Source organism: Cygnus atratus, chromosome 9, assembly GCF_013377495.2.
Source record: "Cygnus atratus isolate AKBS03 ecotype Queensland, Australia chromosome 9, CAtr_DNAZoo_HiC_assembly, whole genome shotgun sequence".
Taxonomy (NCBI): domain Eukaryota; kingdom Metazoa; phylum Chordata; class Aves; order Anseriformes; family Anatidae; genus Cygnus; species Cygnus atratus.
Genome location: NC_066370.1, coordinates 11,923,638 through 11,945,664, shown reverse-complemented (window position 1 = coordinate 11,945,664; position 22,027 = coordinate 11,923,638). Strand labels below are relative to the sequence as shown.

Sequence of the window (22,027 nt, the reverse complement as noted above, 5' to 3'; positions counted from 1 at the left end):
TCCTTCTTCTTCTTCTTCTTCTTTTTTCTTTCTTTTTCTTTCTTTTTCTTTTTCTTTTTCTTTTTCTTTTTCTTTTTCTTTTTCTTTTTCTTTTTCTTTTTCTTTTTCTTTTTCTTTTTCTTTTTCTTTTTCTTTTTCTTTTTCTTTTTCTTTTTCTTTTTCTTTTTCTTTTTCTTTCTTTTTCCTTTTCTTTCTTTTTCTTTCTTCTTCTTCTTCTTCTTCTTCTTCTTCTTCTTCTCTTTCTTTTTCTCTTTTTTTCTCTCTCTTTTTCCTCTCTTTTTATTTTTTTTGGAAGGGGAAAGTTTTTTTCATATGACCTCGCCCGGACATCCACTGCATGTCTCGTGATTGACCCAGGAGCACTCTATTTCCCACAGCCTCTGGTTGAACGTGCAATTCACTTCCAGGTCCTGGATACTGGTATAAAGTTCAATAGAGCTCTGCTACAGGCTCATAATCCCAGTGGGTCAAGATGTTTAGAGTTGAAGAGGTTACAGGCTTTTCCGAGGAAGTATTTAAACTCCATCTGTCAAACCACTTGGATAGAAGAAATTCATAGACCCAGCCAGCAGTACATTAAATTCCTGTTTCCTTGTCTTCAGTTTAGTGATGTGTTTTGTTTTCATGCTGCTCTAAGAAAATAATTAAACCATGGTGATTTATAGCTATGAAAAATGATAAAATTTAGGCTGAAAAACAACAACAGTGAAGAAATTCAAGGAACCACATGTGGAAGAGAGCCACGTGAAGAAAGCTCTTGTCAAGATCAGAACCCCTCAGTGGTCCGATCTTTCCAGAAAGCCTTCTGAGAGACTCGAGATGCTTCATTTTCAGTTTAATCGCACACAAAAGCCACTCTCAGACCTTGCATGTTAAAAGAAGAATAACAAAAACGGAGGCAGAGCTTTGTCTCAAGATCTAAACAACAGGACTGAAAATGAGGAAGTTTGGTATTGCAATTTTCCAGGAAACCTTAGCATTGCTCCCTGACTCTATTGTTTTGTACTTCAGTATATAATCCAGATGCAAGTCTGATAAATTAGGGGTTTCACAAATTGTTTTCTTTCCATTTACAAGAGAAAAGGCAGTGCGGGAACACGTGGCATCTGCTGAGAGACTTGGAGACCACTTCGGTTTCTCTAGTTGTTTTGAAGAAGGCGAACTGACTACCAGGGTTTGACAAGGGAGCAGCGTAGGTGAGGCTGGGGGTGAAAAATATCAGGTCTAGGACACGATAAACATTTCTCAAATGCCTGTCTTTGAAACACCCAAGCGAAGGCAGCTTTTCTGCTCCCTACCTTTCTGATAAAGCAAGTATTTCCACTGAATGAATATAGTTCAATTACCAAGAATCTGAAAACAGACGGCGCAGAGAGGCAGGGATAAATCCTATTGGGACAAGCTCTTCTGTGAACAAAGCAAAGCTGAGGTTCCTGCAGGCTCCTCTCTCTGACCTTGACATTCCCTGCTGTAATAATGCACAGCCCACTCATTTGCAAAGTACTCTATATCCACTGAAATATTTAAGATGCCATTTCCCCCCTCCAACCCTTTCTTCCTCCTCCCGCTATTCCCCAGGCATCTCCCCTGCCTCCGTTGCAATAGCCCCCGCTCCCTGCTGTGCCTCAGCCTGTCTTGGGGTGACAGCAAAGAAAGAGGCAGAAGCTTCATGAGATTTTATGTGAGCTGAGGGACTGCTGGCTAGCAGGGTGAAGGGCAGCCCCATTGCCACATTTCCTGGTTCTTCATTGTCCAGCATCAGAAATACGGTTTACTTTTTCTTTAGCAGCTACATAAATTAGACAGGCTCCCAGGACCTTCACCAACTGTGTAAAAAGGAAAATGTTTTCTTGGGTGATAAACAGCCAACCCGATGTCTCCCATCAGGTAGGACTGGCTGGAACAGAAGAACGTAAAGTCATAGACCCATAGACTTGTTGAGATTGTAAAGCACCTCTGGAAGTACTCTGAAATGCCTAAATATTACAACTAAATTTGAACACGGCATAAATACTTGACTGAGTCAGGCTCAGGATTGTTGCTTCCCAAATGCACAACGGTGTGTGCAGTTCTGCTCACTGTTTATTTTGGTAGCAAGACTGGTGCCGATGTGGTTATTGCACAAGGAGTGAGAGGTTGGATGGGAGCAGATGCAGACACACAACTGCAGCTCCAAAATCTCAGGCCAAGATAGGAATCGCTGCTATGGCATGAGAGCCTCTAGCTTAAGGTTCTCTCTCCAGCAGCACACTGCGTGGGTTTTCCACAAGGAAAGCCCATGGGGCAAGCAGGCTGAAAGCATCACCCCACTTTTACAGCTGCCTCAGCCTCTCCCCGAGCCCCTGTCTCGGCTGTCTCCTGTGCATTCGACTCTTAAAAAACACACACAAGTGAGATAATCGTGAACCCTGCAACCTCCTGGCACCCAGGATGCCTGAGGGGCACTGTATTTTGGGTGCAGGTGAAGGGCTGAAACCTGCTCATGGGGATCTCCACCACGGGGATCTTCCCTATAAGCAGTTTCCAGCCTGAAACTTTGCCTGTGTGTGCAACCCCCTTCCCACCCACACACATTCCTTTCTAGCAATGCTGCTTTATTTGGCTTATCATTCTTATCTTTTTGTTAAACTGACTTAATTGGTGCATTTAACTCTTTATGGTCCTTAATAGTCTCTCTGATATCACTTACTTATGCAAAAAAGCAGTCATAGCCTAAAGTACTACATTTAAAAACAGCATTTAAATTGAGAAAGGTCTTTACAGCTGCAGTGTACAACTGTGCTAGCTCCATCACTTCTCACACACCTCATCAAACACGAGATATGGCAAGGCAAGCTGCATTTCACCAGCTGCTGAACTGTCCAAGTCATGACAGGGCTACCTCCAGATATCAAAAATCTTCTCATAATTTTTCAGAAGCTTTTTTACAACAACGAAGCCACATCCCCCCAGTATGCTGCTTTTACTGCATTTATTACAGCTCTGAAGGGATCCTCTCCGTGCTGCTCAAATGGTGGTTTAGCTGAGCTCACCGTGTGCACTATACCCGGGCTGTTTGTACAGCCGGATCCATCAGGAATCTACAGGAGAAAATCCCAAGTGGGAGAGGTGCCAGCAAAACCCCTAGTGCCAACAGGATTATGTCAGCACGGAAGAAAAAAGTCCTTAGGCAGCTCGGTTTTATCTGGGGAACTGCTGCAAGCTTTACCCAGACAAAACTGCACCCACCTCAGGGCAACATCGGCTGTATCCATGCAAAGAACTCCACCAGCAGAAAACCCCCCAGATTTCAGTAGCATGGCCAAAGTGTGTCTAGGCAGCACCCAGCCTTGGTACAGCAGGGGAGTGCTCCTGGGGACTGGGGATGCAGGGCCACGTTCTCTTCTAGGGGTTTCCCTGCATCAGGATTACTTTACTATTGAAAAAGTAGCAGTGAAGTGATCTGGTAAAGCACTCTTCACTACAGGCGCAGTGAAACAGGCAAAGCCCCGTACTCGTGTTGTTGGGGGAGCAGCACATGTGCAAAAGGCTAGAGCAGTGAAAAGAAAAGGCTAGAGCAGTAAAAAGAAATGTCTAGACCAGTAAAAGGCAGGACTGCGCAATGCTGTGAACACCCACACACCTCGGCTGGCAGCTCTGTTGGTCAGAGCACAGCACTGCTCGCAGGGATCCGTCCTGACAAGTAAATACCTTGCTCTATTTTCAAACCCATTCATAATTTCTGGAAGAAAACTGTGAAGTCCCTCCAAACGCAGGGCGTGGGGAGGGAAATCAGGAAAAAAATAAATAAATAACAGCAAAAACTCCTATAATGCCCCGTGTTGTTCATGCAGAGCAGTGTTTTTCTGAGAGGCCGTGCTCCTAGGAGCAAGGCACTGAGCAGGGTGCCTCCCATGGCAGGAGACATGACAGGGGAGCAACATGGGTTAAGTTCTGAGCAGGAACCAGGGGAGTTGTCGTTTTAACACGTTAACACGTTCTACTAGGGAAAAAGCTGGAGTATTTTTAGCATGGCCTAAGTATTTGTCTCTGCACTGTTTTGGCCTTTTTAGGAATTTTTAACTCTGGAAACAAATACAATACCCTTTGCAATAGTGAAACACCACCTATTTTCTTTTATTTTTTGCCACAAAGAAGACTGCAGGTTGTACTTCCAATGACATTAAAGGAGAAACATATACCAGTTGCTTTTGACACAGCTTTCCCCCTTCACAACATCAGGCAGCTCACTTACTCTTTCCCTAATTTCTGACCACGTCCCCCAGCCTTTCCTACTCACACATTTAGCTTTGTCTTCATTATAAAATCCAAACCCGAGCTGTTGGTTGAAGGCATTGTCCCTCTCTCCCCCGTTTCAAACATTGCGTGTGAGCGCAGCAGGAGAGGTCAGGGCAAAACCCTTACCAATTCATCACACACCCTCTGGTCCTGCCCCCCACACAGCCCCAAAACGCCATTTCCAGGGTGCGTCAGAGGGAGAAGCATCTCACGACAGACATTTGTTTCATCCCATGAAGAACCTGCTGCTGAATGATCCCCTGTGGCATGCTGTGCCATGGGGAGAGCCCAACAAGCCAGAGGCAGACTGGAAGGAGGAGGTGGAGTTCAAACACGAGTGCAACAACAAGAACTGACACAAGGCAAGTCTGAGCACCAAGAGGCGAATCGCATGCAGTGAGGGAGGGATGCTCCCCCTCTCTTATTTCTATTCCGTTTCAAATACTAGCCCCTTCCTCCTCCCCTCTGCCTGGCACTAGCATAAGCATGCAACACGGTCGTAAGGAACAGAGGTCTGACAGTGCCGCAGTCAGCGTGCCCAGGGACTGGCGATGCCTGGGGCGTACCCACGAGTCACTCAGGAAAATGAGGCTCTTGAAAGGATAAGGGTGAGAGAGGCTCCTGCGGCTGCCAGAAGGAGACTGTGGTCGGTCAGCTGCTGCCAGCTGAAGGGAGAGGAGAACAAGCCTTTTGTTTGTCCCGGTTCTTCTCTTCCTCCTCTTCAGAGGCTGCCATTTCCACTGCTTCTGGAGTGGGGGAGGAGATGGGGCATGGGGCTGCTGCGGGCAGCTCGGGTTCATCTCTCAGGCAGCAGCACGAAGAAGATCGCCTTGAGGAAGTGCCCAAAGCTGCAAACAGCAGCCACGAGCCAGTGGGAGCGAAGGCTGGGGTCAGTATTCACAACACACTTCGTGATGTCTGCCTAAGGAAGAGGGAGCAGAGATCATCAGAGATGCCCAGAACTGTGTCAGCCACCAAACAGACACTCCCACACCAACACGGTGCTTTGCACCACTTTGCCACACAGTGAACAGCCACAGCCACTTGCCCTGACAACTTCTAAGCACAGCAGGTTACTAGATCAGGCTCGAGAGCTCTATGAAAGGCACTTCCTTCATCCTACATCAACAAGGCAAAGTGTCCGTTTCTCGGCCATGCCTGGGGAAAGAAATACTACAGGTATATTGTCAAGCATTTTCCATTCTCAGTAATGAAATAAAAGAAACTTTCCTCCCCTTTTCAAAAAAGACAGAAAGCCTTGGCAATAGCAGCACTCTCATCCTTTTCTGTAAAGCAAGATGCTTCCCGGAGGTTGTCCTGTTTAATATCAGCTCAAGTTGCTTGCACTTTTTCTCTTGCCTTAATGTTTTATTTGGAACTCATTCAAGTAAGCCAACCCGCAATTTAAATCTCAAGCAATGCAAGCTTTGTTTGTGGAAATGTGTCTGCTGGCAGAGATGCCTCCCCAACACATGGGCCAGATTTAAAGATCGTTTGGGCATCTGGTTTCAAGTATTAACAGGAATGGAAGCTGGCCTGCAAGGAACAAAGAACAACAACCCAGCAAATCATGAAGACATGATCTTGAATGGCATTGGGAGGAGAAGGTATAAAATATCTGGAAGGAAAAGTGAACAGGACAGAGGTAAATAGAAAATCACATCCTTCCAACCCAACCCATTCTGTGATTCTCTTATTCTATAATCAGAAAGCAGGAGGGGGGACTGAAGGGACACATCCCTGTATCCAGTTACTGAATACAGCTGCATTGATTCCACTGTCTTCTACAGACCGAAGTCTGCTGCCAGCAGCCTCACCGGCCATCCACACAGTGCCGGTGGTTCCTCTCTCACAGGAAAGCCTGAGGGGCTGGCACGCTGCATCACTACACTGCTGCTCTCCGGGGAGCGTTCAGAGACACCGAGGTCCCAAATACCTGATGAGCAGAGACTGCAGGAGGAATGAATACAGGCAGTCACGGATGGGACAAACAGGAGGACAGGAGGAAGCCGAATCAGCACAAGGGGTGTTCCCAAAGGTGAACAACAAGGTGCAGAAATGCTGCTGCCTGCAGCTATAAAAGCACAGGCAAACATCGCAAGCAGCCGTGCCAGTGCACAGCAGAAGATGCTGCAATGTAGTGCGAGTGGTTACAGGTATTTTACCTGTATCGTGGTGGAAAGTAAAATGGGTCTGCCTAAACTTTTCAGTGACAGCTTAGCAAACTTGCCATGCTTTGCCTGAACAGATTCAGCCTGGATCAGGGTCTGGAACGGTGTTAAATTTAAAACACAGCTGTGCCAAGCTGCCTCTTCCGTCAGAAAGACAGGTCCCTGTGCCTGCCTGAGCATGTATCCAGATGTCAGCGCAGCTGATTGCTCTCCACGAACTGAATGGCTCCTGGCTTTAGTGCCTCAAGTCTTCTGCAAAACCAGGTAGGCACACCTGGTGGGTGACAGCCACTGGGATGCGAAAGTGCGACCCCCTTGAAGCTGTGACATGCCTGCCAAAGGCAAGGACCTCACTGGGGCTAGCCACGAGGAGCTGCAGTCAGAAGCACTTACAAGCCCGTGTGGTGCTTGCTTAGATAAACAAAATAGCTCAGCTGTTTAACAATTGCCTCGGCTATTGTGATCCAAATAAAGTACGCCAGATAAGGCACTGGAACTGAAAATTTCAAAGCTTCTCGATTAAATAGGTCTTTCAGTCTTGTGAGGCACCGATAAGCTGTTGTAGTGACAGTTTGATCTTTGCCTGTTAATTATTTATTGAACAAGTTTGAGTCTCAAGCTCAGAAAACATACATAACAGCTGCTAAATCTTCCTGTTCTACTGTAAAGCCACTGCCAAAGCTGCATACTCTCCCCAGGAAGAGGTGATACCTCCAGGGGTAAATGTTTCCTGTTTCTCCTAAGAGGTTTCGCGTTTGTTTTGTGTTGGGCTGTGGCAGGTGAAGGCTTTCTCCACCCTACAAAACAGAAGCATGAGGCTAGGGATTCCTGGAACGGAGGCGTGTGGGAAACTACTGCTGAGCGGGGACTTCCAAACACCTTCCCAAGGTCTCTGCAGTGGCTTTCCCGAAACAGCTCAGAGCATGGTGGTTCCTCTTGGCGTGGTTCCTCTTGGCATGGTTCCTGAGCTGATGTATAAGAGGTAGGGGCCCTGTGCACAGGGGAAACACGAACTCCAGGCCAAGACAAACTAACAACCAGCTAGGTCAGGTGCCAAACGAAAGGGTCTCCAGTACACAGCCATTTCGTCTGGCCCATTTGTGAACCCAGGCTGGGCAATTTCACACCGCAGTGCCTAGATCAAGGGAAACTCAGCACATGGGAAACACCCAGGGACATGGGAACACTCAGGGAAACACGGCACATGATGGAAAAAGGATTTGGAGCCTTCCCCCAGGCTGAAGGAACCATGTGTTTCTAGAGGGAAGATATCTCCTTTCTGCAGCCCAAAGTTGTTGATAAGGCTGCAATCAGCACAGCCCAGCGTGCTTTTACAGTCATTTTGTCCAAGCGGGGGCAGTGACATTGGCTTCCCTTTCCTAGAGCCAGAGCCTGAGAGTGAGCAGCGTAGCTTCAAGGAAAATGTAATGGCCATGTGAAGAGGAATGATTGGCACAAGCAGCTAGCAGTGGACAGGGCTTATCTCCCCAGATGGCGAGAAGCAGCTCTGGTCAGGGGGTGGGTTTTGTGCCTTGTTTGCTATGCAACAAACTTTCTAAAAATATCCATTTGGAACTATCAAAACACTTTGTTTAGAAGTCTAATAAAGCCAAACAAAAATTAAAACAAGATGTTAACTTACAAGAACGTGTATGGTTTATCAAAACAAAGAAACAAGTTAGCTGGAGACTAGGAGGAGACACATTCCTGTGCAACATTCCAATTTTAATGAAACTTTTTTTTTTTTTTCCAAAGGAAAAAATTGTTTCAGAGAAAACATTTCAACCAGCCCCAGAAGGTACCCTGTTAAAGTAAGCCCCACCAATGATGTTGAGGCATGGATTTCATATGTAGGAACAGCGATCCTTGATGAATTGCTTTCTCAGGTATCTCTGTAGTATCTTAGCACAATTTTGTGTGCAGATGCAAAATGAAACAAATCGGGCCATGAAAATCAATGGTTCCTCTTCAGTCCAACCAATCAGTTCCTCAGCCCAGCTGGCCCCAAAGAGACATAGCTTTAGAAAGGGCAGGGATGACTGAAGGTGGCAATGACCCTTAGGAAATGCAAGGGATCCAAAATCAGAACACTGCCTACTTGTCCAGTTGCCCTCCATCAGACAGGTGCCTTCACCCCTGGAGAAGCCAGGTCATTGGGATGACTATAGGCACGCTTGGGAACTCTCAGCACAGAGGAGCAATGCTCAGTTTGGAAAAAGATCCCCTCTCTGAGCCAGAGATGGGTGAGGAGCCTGCCCCTTTCCTGGCAGCTCAGGAATAAATGTCACCCCTCGGGAAGGAAGGACTGTGCCATTGCAGCTCAGCCTGGAAGGAGTGCATGCCTTGGGAACAAGATGTCTCCTGAGCTCTGTGGTGTCACATGGGAACATTTAACTCCAGACAGCATCTGCCAGGCAGTACCAAAGGGATTTTGGCTGTATCTTTCCAAGAAGTGTCTATATCCCTGCCAGACTGGCACAGAGACCCAGAGAGAGACGTACATCGCCCAGCTTCCAACCCTGACCCTAGCTGACCACTCGTCTCAGGCTTCTGGGGAGCTCGCTAGAAAGGCATCTGGCTATTCCACAGCACCTAAATAAAGCTCTTACTTTAACCAGTGCTCCACTGCAGTGCATTTTATTTCCCACGGGTTATAGAGAGAGCCAATGAAATCAGATGGGTATAGCCAACTGGTGCTTGTACCACGCTCCAACACAACACTGTGCCATAACCACAGTTTCAGGGAAGGTCAGTGAAAGCCACGAGCCCTCCCACTGCCAGCCCTATCGATGAGTGTTAGCAGTGCCCTTCAAAGCATAAGTGCACTACAGCTTGAGCTACATCAGAAGTTACTCACAGAGCACCACCAGGTCAGGGAATGGCACAAACTACCAGATTTTAATAACCCTCTAAATTTCCTCATGGTGGCAAGTTACATTAGTGTATAATCTTTGACTTGGGGAACTGTGGGGCAGGTGGAATGGGAAATAAGCTGGCAGGCCTCATTTATTCAGTTTCAAGAAAACAGCTGCCCAAGATGATGGCTCCTATTTGCAGTCTCCAACTACAACTGGCTGGCAGCTCCAGACAAGTTTGAGACAGGAACTGAACAGCAGTGGGTCGGGATTGAATTAGTCCAGCACAGACACGCAGGAGGCTGAGGACCAGAACAGCAGGTGCTGTCACGGACAGGACCAGGAGGCAGTGACAGAGCTCTATGGAGCCTAGCACAGGTGTAGGACAGTGGTGGCCACGGGGCCATGGCAGAATCTCACTCAATGTTTTTCTGCATAAAGCTGTAGCGGGGGCACTCTCACTTCCTTTAACTGGGTTTATTTTCTGGTGTGCATGTGTGGAAGCAAAGACCATACAGCCTCTCTTACCCAGCCTCCTCGCCTTTTCAGCCATGTCACCAAGGTCTTGCGGACGAACTCTCCCAGGCAGTCGACGATAGTGTGAACCATGGCCGGCTGTGCGTGCCGCACGCAGTCCACCGCCAGCCCCGCTGCCACCGCATAGAGAGACACCACTTTGCCCCATGTTATGCCTAGGAAAAGAAGAGAGGTCATCCAGCTTCACACATGTGCACGCCACTCGGTCTTGAATAATCGAAGGGAAAGCCCTCCTTCATTACACATGCCCACTCTGCATGCACGTGGCTCCGTGTCCAGCCACAGCCACAGTTCTGCATGCTCTCCCATGAGTTTTTCCATGAAAAGAAAAACCAGGAGACTGGCCTTAGGCAAAACTCCCCCCCTAGAGCTGCAGAAGGAAGTGGTCTGACTTGGACATGTGCCTCTCAGCACTGGGTGTGCAGCTTTGGAGCAAGCAGCCCAGCGCTATCACTGATGCAAGGAAGATGCGCACTGCAGTGGTTGACATTGCCATTAACTCTCAGCCATGTACATGCTGCAGAGGAGGCAATCAGATTCAAAAAGTTTGAGCAACCTGTTTGTTTTTTTTTACCAGCATGACTCCTAATCAGCCTTAACACAAAAGTATTCCTGCTTTTTTTCTAGCTCAGAGGAGCCTGTTCCAATGTGACAGGAAAAGCATGTAAGAGATGAGCATCCACACAGTCAGTTCTACCGTGACACAAGAACAAAAGCGGGAGGCAAAGCTACAGAGACGAGGAGGTTGGGGTGCTCTGAGAGGCTAGGGGCCTCTCTCAGCCTCCACCAACAACCAGGCAACTTCAAGAGTTTGGGTCCCCTGCCTGCAATATTTAACACCACATATCCTATCCCACTGAGAGCAGTGCAGGGATGGGAGTGTCTGTCAGTCATCTAATTTCCCCTAAAGCAGAGCCTCCTACCAGGCTGACCTGCCATCGGTGAGTGCTCTGTGGAGGTTGGCCCAGCAGCAGCCATCTTCCTGTTCATGCTGAAGAAACAAGCTCAAGCCCAGCTCTGGGCACCAGCCAGCCTCCCTGGGGCTCCCCTGCACTTTGCCAGCGCCACTGGGTATAATCCTCCGTGCTCACACACTGCAGCCAGCAGTCCCTGATAAGACTTTTGTCAGGACCAGTGACCTGGAAATGCAACCCTTCTGCATGCATGGAGAAGAACTACCAGTACTACGTGGGTTTCCTTTGGCTCTGCTGGGAAGTTTACTACCCCCCTTAATTTATGATCTGGAATACAGTATTTGACAAGCATTTTGGGAAGTATTTTACAGTGAGAGATCTCTGCGGAGCCTTTCCAAGGTCTGTCCCAAATGTAGACAGACGCCAGGTGAAGTTTTAGTTGTTTAAAAAAAAACACAAAATCATTCTTGCGGGGTTGCAACAAGAAAGAAAACAGGTATGAGGGAGGAAAGGCAGAGAGTTGTTTAGCCACTAGATCTAGGCACCAGAAGGGGTTAAACACATGATCGAGAAACTGGTTGTGCTCAGCAATCTATCAGCTAAGAAAGCCTTGAATATAATTTAAATTTAAAAGACCCTTCCTCTTTCCTCTATTGCCGTCCCAGACCCCCAGGCATCCTGAACATCTCTCTAGGATGGGACCTGAAAGTCCTGGTGTCTGCTCACACTGCAGCAGAGCACATCTCTTTAACATACGTGCAGGTGTGAGAGCATTTCTGGGGTTCTTCCACTTGATGCCTCAAAAGCGACATTCACAGTAACACTTTTAGGAATTACTTTTTTATTAGTAAAAATGTGCAAAACTTTACAGAGAAACTATTCAAATATCAGCCATAGGAATGGCTTGTTAGACTGGAGAAAATCCATTTACTGTTCCAAAAAAAAGCCATTTTTCTACTCATGACTGATGCAAGATCAAAATCTTCAGCAGATCCTTTTGCAAGGCACTGTAACAACAATAACCCCGCAGTAGGTCAGAGTCTGCTGTGATCCTCTGTCCTTCACCAGCACTATCCACAGGATCAGAGGAAGTTATTAATGTAGCTAAATTGGCTGTTATTTGTATTCTGATTTTATTTTCTGAGTCGGCTCTGCAGGTCCCCTCCCCAGAGCTGTCACTCAGGAAGTTCACTGCCTGTGTGGTATTCACACTATTTATCTCTCTTTCTCACATTGTGTGTCACCATGACAGCCAGCAAAACAAGCCAGGAAGAGGCTATAAAACCACATGAGAAAACACGAGGCTGAGGGTTTCTTCTAGCAAGGCAGAGGCTGTCCTGAGGCAGGCCAGTACCTCTCCACCCAAAGAAAAAGGCTTTAGGAGGTTACCTGTCACCATCCATGACCTCCCCGACCAGCATCTCAGCTGGCTTATAACAGTTTTATGTCAGCCTCTTATTGCCATCCTCTGTCCCCACAGAAATGTGGCTCCTTTCATTTTGAGTTACATGAACTCAAGTTACCCAAAATTGCAGGGAGGAGTTCAGTGGCTTATTCCCAAGCTTTTACTGACACTCTTCACTCCTAAATATCTAAAGCAAGTGCACTCATTTTGGGACATTTACACAGCAGTAACCAAGACTAGAGCTCTGGTGGCCCCAGTAGAGAAAGGTAGCTTTAACTTCATTTTAAACCCAACTATCTAACAGGGAAAAAAAAAGTCCTTCCACACCCTAAGAAAGACGTATTAGACCTCTGATTTCCCTAATACCCAGCAAACCAGCTTGCTCTATGGACATGTTGGTCCAGCTACCTCCTTCCGAGGAGGATAGAAGGAAAGCCCCTTCAGCTCTTGTGTTTTCTGTCAAGGTTGCTACATAGTGGTGTAGGGTGATGAATTCTTGGATTCTTGATATTTCTCAACAAGGGCCTGCACGAGGCGAATCCCCCTCAGCACACGGATGGAGCACCCTCTCCTTTCACACAGAGGCACCCCCTGCCTCAGGAGGGCTCCAGCGGCCTGCAGCCCCAGGAGCAGCCCACAGCAGGCCCTGACCTGTGCTCCCGCAGGACTCCAGCTTCATCTGCTCTTCTCTCAAGGACTGCCTTGTCGGTGGCACCGTGTGGAGTCGTATCTGGCCAGTGCCTGAGCAAGGAGCGTTGCCTTGCTCCAAATTCCTCAGAAGGCCTGGCTGCCATCCACAGGGGCTGCTCGTCCCCAGGTGCTGCTGAGGGACAAGCGATTCGCATCTCCCTGCTGTGTGTGAGAGAGTGGAAAAGCAGTCCTGAACAGAGCAATTAAAACTGGCCCTAAAACTTCTGTCCATAGTGGTGGAACAAAAGGATGCAGAACATGTGAAAAGACGCTTAGAAGGAATCTTTAAAAATAAGAAATACAAGTCGCAGACTCAAGGCCAGCCGTGGAGCTGGAGGCATGTAAACACTGGCGAGCCCAGGGGAAAATGAATTAGCAGGAAAGAACTGCTCTTGAAACTGTTCCCACTGTGTTTCAGCTTGTCTGCCCCAGGGGGAGCACAAAGAGCCATGAGACACAACTGTGCAGTCTCCAAGCACCATGCTATCCAAGGTTACCCAAATAAATTTCCCTCTGCTCCACTCAGCATCAAAGTCTAACTTGCAAATCAGGCCTAAGAGTAATATGATCAAGTGCTACATTTCAACAGCTGGGAGAATACAGTCAGACACAATATACTTCCCTCTGGTGAAGAGAACGATGCCAAGAGGGATGTGCACAAGGCAGGAAGCTCATCTCATAAAGCCTAAGTGATGTGGCAGCAGTGAGATGCTGCAGAGGAAAGCGTTTTCTCATGACAACTCATTAACCACACATCCCTGTTCCTCGTTGTACAGGGTTCACTTCAGCCAAAGCACTCTTGATTGAAAACTTACCAGCACCCATATAAAACCAGGACAAGACCTCTTTTAGAGAGCCCTCATGCCTAGCAGTGCTTACTGACTGGGAAACCGTTTCCTTTAGGAAAGGAAAATGCATCTCCCTTTTCTTCTTCTGTCCTTCCACCAAGTGACCCCTTCCTTCAGGGATTTATTTAAGCAGTTTTTGTAAATGCCAGCTCAGCCAGGCCCCAGTCCAAAACCCGTTAAAGTCAGTGGAAAATCTCCTGCTGGCTCCAGAACAGCTTCGGACCACCCAGCAGAACCAGCTGTACTGTCCCCGAAGATGAGTGAGGCTCTGAGTGTGCTCAGAGGGGATTAACTCGTGAAGTGATGCTACTGCAGATCCCTCAACATCCAAAACAGGTCAGGGCTCTGCCATGCCAGGCTCTGCACAGACAGGCTCTCCTTGACTTGGATAACTAACAGCTTGTTAGAAACAGGGAAAGAAAATACAGCTTGAACGTTACCACGCTCTGTGACCTGCTCACTTTCTGCCTATAGTCTCAGCTGTTAATCTTGCTGTAACTGGGATTTGAGCTGTCCGTGCTACACCAGAGGAAAGACAAAACTGAGATCAGTGGAACAGACAATGCTGTAAAGTTGACTACAGCACAAGCACCCATGCAGAGGCATCAACCAGGGAGCCAAATGTCCTCAGTCTTCCCTTCTTGAGATGTCCACCCAAGGCTTCTACTTTGTCCAGATGCGTAGACAGTGGGGATAGCACGTAAGCACTGCCAGAGGAGCAGTGTGAAGATTTGAAACTTCTCCAGCAAGACAGGGTCAAAATCCCCCACTCCCTTGCTGGATAGGCATTGCATGTTACTAATGGGGCTCTCCAGACTGTCTAGGCCTGGCAGTGTCAGACTGTGGCTGTCTTCTTAATAAACTGGACAGTGAAAAACAGGGTCAGATGCTTTAGCCATTGGTAATTGGCTTGAAAATTCAGACTGTATTGAGCTCTCTGGTTTCCTTTGCTTGGTAAGAGCCTCTTTCCTCTGAACTATGAAAAAAAAAAAGGAATGAATGTCTGGCTGCCACAGCCAACTCTGATTTGCTGGATTTAGCATTAAATGTTAAGTCTTGAGACTGCAACTAGGACTCAGGAATGTTAAAATCAGCAAACTATTCCCCCTCTGCCACCCAGGAGCAAGAGAAATTACAATAATTAATTGATAAAAGTGATTGAACACACAACCCCCGCTTCATACTTGCAAGTTTTCTTGCTAGTTGGTATGAGGCAGAGACGGGAAAGAGGAGAAAACAGATGACACAGAGCACCAGGGAGGTTTGAACCCATTTCCTGCACAGCCAACCGTCTGCCAGCAATTTATGCAGAACGGTGTCCCCAGACAAGGGGCAGCACTGGCTGCAGAGCTTTAGTCTTCATGTCTAAAATGCTTCCAACGTCTCTGGTATTGCCAGCCTCAGAGAGCTGAGTCTGGATCCCATTGTCACCTTCCTGAAAACCCCATGGTTAAAGCCAAGAGTTAAAATTTCTAGCTTTACTTTCAACAAAAAACATTTTACAGCACCCAAAATTTTCACCCAGCTCCTGAGCTGGGAACTTGAAGAGCAAAAAACGCAGCTCTTGATGTGTCTGTCAATACATGCTGGCAAGGGCACGGCTCCCAGAAGCCAGCAGGGATTTCTCCCCAGCATCATGTTTATGCAGCACAGCAGCACACACAGTCTGCACCACCTGTACCCATTCAGCTTTCTGGCTTAATTCCCTCTGTCACTTGGGCTGATGCAGTCAGCGATACTCATCTAAGAAGATAAACTACTTACTTGCACTGCAAACACCCAAGCCTGCAAACCTGACCTCTGTTTTTTCTGTAAGCCTTGATGTAAATAAAGCTCAGCGCTGAAAGGACAAGACAGGGCACCTGTACTTTGAGCACAGCCACACTCAGACGTTCCTGCTGTGTTTGCCCGGCTCTTGCTTTCTGAGCCCACACTGCCTACCAGGCCAGGCTAGTGCAAAGGCAACCTGCATTCCAGGAAGGCTCTGAAAGGACGCTGAGGGCTACACTAGCTACAAAATCCAAATCTATCCATTTCTTATGACACAGTTTCCATTTCCCTGATCCGGGGAGTAAATCTGCCTTGCTAAACCTGACGGGAGCCCGGCTTTAGCATTCCCTCTCAGATCTCTGTTGCCATCTGTTGCTGTTCCGGAGAGGATCTGAGCTCTGCATCACAACACACTTCAGATCTGAAGTCCAGGATGTCAGCACAGGGCTTCTCTGGTGTGTCAGTGGCTCCCGTGCAGTTTATGCACCTAAAAAGGTATAGCTGACTGTGAAGATAAAAAGGTTTTGAGCATGGAAGCCTGCTTGGAAGTACAGCAGAAACTGTTTTCAGGGGAGGCCAAGGCTCCCTCGCAGGAACGCAGCACGGAGTGTAGTTTTGATTTTGTCAGTAACCTCCAGGAGCAAACAGAAGCAGAACACTCATGCCTAGGCAACAGGAAAGCTCAGACCACCTGCTTGTGGGGAACAGCTAGCCACGAGGACCAAGGTCCCGTCTCTGGCTCTGAGGAAGGCGAAGCAGCAACTGAAAGCAGCAGGTTCCATTGCAGCTCTGGCTATTGCTGAGGGAAAGGAAGCCAGGAAGAGGGGAACTCCCTTGTGATGAGCTGGTTCTGGCTCTAACAGCAGCAGCATGAGCTGGAACAAGGGAGACTCCCACGTAATGAATCTTCTCTGGCTGCCAGTGGTGAGCGAAGCAGCTTGGAATGAGTGACATCCCTGTGCAATGAGGTAACACCACCTCCTCAGGAGGAAGGGCAGGAGATGGCTTCTCGAATGAATGAGAACCTGCCAGAAGGATGTACAAAATAGGGCATTTCCTTGCCAGAACAACAGAGCACGGAGGAGCCCTCATTAAATCATTACAGCAGGGCAGGCTGCCAAACTGCCCGCAGCTCTTTCAGAAAGCAGGCCCCACCTTGCAGGCCATCCCAGAAACATGCCTTCTCCGAGAGAGGCAGCCCCATACCGTCCCTTTCTGCCCCAGCCCTGTCTGTGTATCCGTCTGTGCGTGGTACCTGCGGTGAAAATCTGCGCCGCTACAGCCAGGAAGGCGTCCGTCACCACCGTCTCCGAGTGCAGCGAGATATTCAGCTGGCGGGCGATATTCCGGTAGACGTTGGGGCGAATGTATTCCAGCTCATCTCCTGGAAGCAAGCAGTCAGGAGTCAACGCACAGGGCACTAGGTCCATGCCAGAATTACAGCTGGGGTCATCTCTTGTGTCCCTCTGGCCAGAGACAGAGCCCCAGCTCCACCTTGCTTTAAACAGGCAGCAGAGTTCTTAGGGTCATTTAGAGGCAACCCCCTGCATCTCCTCCCTTCTTCCCTAATACCCTTTGTGCCCGGGACACCTAAAGGGAGTGGTACCAGTGGCGTGGCTGCAGCAATCCCTGATACAAATGATGTTCCCAGGCTGGCTGTCAAAGTCAGAACCCAGCGAGTGTCTGCCTTTACCCCACTACAGGAGACAGGCCTGAGAGAAACAAAGCCATCCCAATTATTTTTTCAGAAGTGAGAAGGAGGCATGTCCACCTGCGTAAGCTTTTCAGAGTTACGCCCTTCCTCAGCCTGTACAAAAATGCCTTATGATGAGAGTGACTCAAGAATGCTGAAGGCTGATGAGAGCCAAGAATCCACCCAGAGCCACACAACATGAAGTGAGCAAAGAGAAGCCCAGCTCAGCTACTTTGTGCTACCACAGGCAGAGAGCATTGACCTGCAGTTCCTTCTCTCCTCCAAAGGGATCCTTTGCTTGCCTGGCTCCTCAGCAGCAAGGTTCCTGACACAGACAGAGGATGTGCTTTCAGCTCCAGGTTGTTTTTTCCCCCAGCTGAGAAATGGTTGAAGGTGTTACCTCTCATGGCTATTTAACAAGTGTGGCCGAGACGCTGTGGGAGCATTAAACGATGCAAATACTGCAGGGGACTGAGGCTCTGTGTGTGTGGAGGTTCCTATTTGGTGATCTAGATTGAAAAGGATACTCCTCGTCCTTCTGCATGGGCATGCCCTGGAGCACCCAGGGGAACAGGAGAGTTGTCACAGCCCCCTGCCATTCCCCTGCAGCACCCAGGTGGCCTGTCCCAGCCAGAGGGCAGCAGGTTCCCCTGAAAATTTCACTGTGTGGGAGCTGAAAAGGAAAGACATCACCACCACCAGGGGCTTGCTCCAGAGGCATTTGCTGCTCAACCTGAATTCATTTAACCGGTCACTGGCGCTCAGCCCGGCATGGGCAAAGCCTGGCTTCGGAGAAGTCCACAAAGGAACTGTGCCGGCCCTTTGTGCCCATGGGATTGTTGCACACAATCTGATCGCGAGAGGAAACCCTGCACATGTGTGGCCAGCCCTGATAAGACGAACCATTCGACAGCTGTTCTCGCCCCGCAGGGAGCACGCAGGCTTCCCTGTGGCTGCAAGAAGCCTTGCCCTGAGCCCAGCGGGGTGGATGGGGAGCGGGACAGGCTGGGATCAGCACTTGGTAGCCTGCCACTGTGAGAGCTTTTAACAAGCAGTGACTGGAGGACTGAGATGAGATCAGGGCCCCTTTGGGTTGGAAGCACACAGCCCTGCCCCACAGCGATACACAGAGCAGCGGGGGAAGGAAAATGTGCGGCAAAGAAGTCCCAGGATCACTGCTGGTATCCTTCAGGGTCTGTTAACTGACTGGCTGCACAATTTGTGACATTTAGAGCAATTTCTGTGCTTCTCCTCCTTCCTGCAGCAATCTTGGAAGAGCAAGCAGGGCAGCAGCAGCAGTTTCCACATGCAGGAGCTCAGTTCAGAGGAGAAAAGGCACTTGTCTGGGTTTTGCCCACAGGAGAGAGGAGTTCGGATAAACCAGACCTACGCCACGTGTGGTAAGTGGCTCTGAGGTGTCTCATTTGGCCATACCATTAGGTTTTACCACACATGATCAGTTAATTGCACTGGCCAGTTGCTAAGCCTCACTGAGCTGATGCTGCCCAAGACTTTGCAGCTGCACAGCCTGTGGCCAGCACCTCTGTTGGCCCACCAGCCAGTTCACCGGGCCCTGCTGCCTTGCCATGTACAAGAGGAGTAGGAAATCCCTTGAGTTCTCATCTCCACAGGCTTCTCAGCACTAGCACAAAGCAAAAACTGCTCTGTCCAGTAAGCAGCCGCAGCCTACAGCTCCTGGTAGGAGCCAGATACCACATGGCCTTGCACTGGCTATGGCCACAAAGGGAAAAGGAAGGGACAGCCATGTGGCAGGTGGCGTTTTTGAACAAACAGGGTGGAAGGTACTTGTTATCCTAACAAGAAGGACTGTTCCCCTTCTCGTTGCATGGGTACTGTGGCTCTCCACAAACAGATTTGCTCAGAGAAGGCGCCAAGTTCCCGGGACCATCAGCCAAATCTTTCCATCTGGACATGAATAAGTACCAGGAGAGTCACCCAGGAGACGCCTTCGGATCCAGTCTGCCACCTGCTTGCCCTTTAGCGTGCTCCTGGCCACCCACAGACCTGCCTGAAAGCAGCCCCCAGCCCAGGCAAAGAACTGGGGGGACAAAAGGGCCACCAGACTGACAGAAGAACACACAAACAAACAAAAATAGAAAAGTCAGCATAGGAGAGGAAAAATTGTAAAAGAATAGTAATAAAAAGGCCACACAGAAGAAGAACAGCTATGCCTTAAAAAGAAATTTGGGATAACATCAAACAGAAGAGGAAAGAAAGAGGAGAAAGTGGAGAAACCAGTCTGGTCCTGAGTTGGTTAGGCCCAGTTAAAGGTTGCTTCACCAGACTTATTTGAACTTTGGTGTAATTAAATCAGATGCAAATGCTAATGGTAGCTTCCAAGTCAGATGTGAACTGATATTCCAGCCCGCAGGCAAAGAGGGATGTTGGAAGCCACCTCCAAGAAGCAGAGTGCTGGGTCTTGCTGAATAAGTAAGGTAAACAACAGCAAATGAAACATGCCATCAACGCACTGTCACTGGAAAGGAGCTTTTGTAAAATCTCCAGCGCACGCAGTCTAAGCAATTACCCCCAAATTAAACAGCCCTGCAGTTAGGTGAGCTGCTGCTGAAGCCCAGGTGTGGAGCCATCAGTGCTCTACCAGACGCCAGGCTGGGTTGCGTCATGGCAGCCAAGTCACCAGTGCCTGGAGAAGACACCGCAAGACCTGTTTAAAATGCAAAGCTGACAAAAACTACTGAAAGAACTAAAACTCTTACACAGCTGCAGTCTTGTGCAGATAAAATTGGTTTGCTGTTGGGTTTTGTTGGACTGCATCATACTTTTTAGCTGTCGCAAGTCCTCAGAAAATGCAGCTCTGCAGAACCAGGGTGCCGAGCGATGCCCCAAGGAACTAAGGAAATGCAAGGAGCTGTTCAGGGAAATCACCAAAAGCAAATCCCAGAGCTCACAGCAGAGAACAAAAGCCTCTATATCATCACACAGAAAGCCTCTTGGCACTCTTCAGTCCCAGAAACCACAGGCTCCTTCCTAGTCTGGTCTGAACTGCTCCATGCAGGACTTGCTTCGCACCCGTGCCCGCAGGGACTTACCCAGCCGCAGCAGTATGGTAGACACCTCGGCCAGCTTACCACCAGGCACTGGCGCATTGCACTCGGGTTTGCTCCAGCTGACACCTGCTCGAACCAGCCTCGAATTTATGTAGTCTCTGCAGAGGGCCTTAGCTTGGGACACAAGCTCCTTGTCAGTGGGAGACCTGTCGAACACCTCCATCACCTCTGCAGCGAAGACTGAGGATCGGCGAAGCACTTCCATCCTCCGCTGCTGCACCCACGCCTCTGCATGCACTCGCTGGGAGGCTGACCCGATGCCTTAGGGTCTGCAGGAGCTGCGTGGCAATGCACAGCTCTCCTGATCCGTCACAGCTTCCAGCAGCTATTCTCAAAAAGCCGGTCTTTCATTTTACCTGACAAATAAGAGCATCTGTAAGTCCTCTAGGGCCACAAAGATGCAAATCAGAAGCCCAAGTATGATACTGTACAGCTAAGCTAAGGTCAGTACTATCGCGCTTTGAAAAGATCTGTCTCAGTGAATCTCACAGACAAGTGTCCAAGTCTTCTTCCTTCAGCTACTCTGACTTCCACTGGCAGCGTGGCCTGCAGAGGGGCTGCAGTTGTGCACTACCTATGTGTTTTTGCTTTTCCCTTTCAGATTCAGCAGCCCTAGAATTACACTTCAGAGAGACGGGATGGTCAGGACATGGAAACAATTCACAGAATGTGTAGACAACCTCAGCTTGTTTCAATTAAACTGGAAAAAACATGAATCCTAAATACCAGCTACAGTAACCTCAACCAGATGCAGACAGGCATTCCAGCTCAGTAGGTCCGGGATGTTTCTGAAGAAATGGCCCTAATGAATTGCAGGAACACGGGTACGGGAGCATTTCAAAGGTCTTATTAGTCCTTAACTCCAACAGAAGACCAGGTCTTTACCAAGGTCAGTTTTTGGTTCTGCAGCTTTTCTTTCTTTTCCTATTTTTTTAAAGCAACATACATATTACTACTCAAAATACTTTAGCAACAGCAGAGAGAGTGAAACAGAAAGCAGATTCCAAAGAAAGTTTCCAAGTGTGAATGCCTAAAGAGAAAATTTAAAATTTCTTCAGTCACCTGAATTCATCTGTTGATCTTTTTAACCCAGTGCAGCTTTTGAAATCAGTCAGACCAAAGCCTTTATTCAGATGATATTTTAAATCCCCAGTTTTAGACATCAACGTGCCTTAATGAATTTCCAGCTAAACAAAGCCCATTCCTTTTGTCCTTCTCCACAACAATAAAAATGCATTTACCTCTCACGTTGCGCTTTTTCCCCCTCAGTGATTGCTTTTGGGGTTTGGTCCGTGCTTGCTGGGAGGATGGGGACCAAGGAGCCCTGGACGATGCTCCGAGGCCGCTGTCACAGTGCCGTGCCACCAGGCAGGCAGTGCCACTCTGCCTCCCGGGGCTCCGAGGCCACTGTCACAGTGCGGTGGCACCAGGCGGGCAGTGCCACCTAGCCTCGCACCCTCCTGCACCCGCCGGGAGCCCTGGGGCTTGCCCTGCTGCTTTTAAGGGACCCAGAGGCAGAGGAAAGCTGCTGGCTTTAGCCTTGTAAGGAAGATGAAATAACCAGGAGGTGGGGTTGCTGAACACGCTTTCTCCTCCCCTCGCTTCTCTCTTAAGGAGGTTCGCTGGCAGCCTTGGATGCTCTGCTGAGATGCGAAGACCGGACACCGGAGTCGGTGTTGGCCAGCCACTGGTGGGTCCAAAACACTGGAGGTGTCGAACGGAGAGCTACGACGTGGGGCTACACAAGTGATGCTTACCTTCCCCAGAGCCAGGAGCA

The 22,027-nt window shown here is 48.7% G+C and overlaps 1 protein-coding gene across 5 annotated transcripts; it reads right to left on the bottom strand.

The window, feature by feature from the left end:
* Positions 1-21,808, bottom strand: BOK (BCL2 family apoptosis regulator BOK). Of its 5 annotated transcripts, none has more exons than XM_035544396.2 (5): positions 21,492-21,774; positions 20,233-20,606; positions 16,724-16,852; positions 9,833-9,996; positions 1-5,436 (listed from the first exon to the last, which is right to left on the bottom strand). In XM_035544396.2, exons 2-5 carry the CDS (start codon positions 20,453-20,455, stop codon positions 5,398-5,400), a joined length of 555 nt encoding a protein of 184 aa, XP_035400289.1. In that variant the 5' UTR covers positions 20,456-20,606; positions 21,492-21,774; the 3' UTR covers positions 1-5,397. The 5 variants fall into 5 exon arrangements, with proteins under 5 accessions (XP_035400289.1, XP_035400291.1, XP_035400287.1 ...); XM_035544398.2 differs by having other exon boundaries at positions 4-5,196; positions 21,492-21,773; XM_035544394.2 differs by having other exon boundaries at positions 9-5,200; positions 21,492-21,808.
* Between the last annotated feature and the right edge of the window lie 219 nt (positions 21,809-22,027).

Coding starts and splice junctions, on each gene's coding strand:
- BOK (XM_035544394.2), bottom strand. CDS start 20,455: ATGGAAGTGCTTCGCCGATCCTCAGTCTTCGCTGCAGAGGTGATGGAG. Junction 16,853..20,232: donor TACCATACTGCTGCGGCTGG/GTAAGTCCCTGC, acceptor GCTTGCTTCCAG/GAGATGAGCTGGAATACATT. Junction 5,201..9,832: donor TGAAAAGGCGAGGAGGCTGG/GTAAGAGAGGCT, acceptor CCTCTTCCTTAG/GCAGACATCACGAAGTGTGT.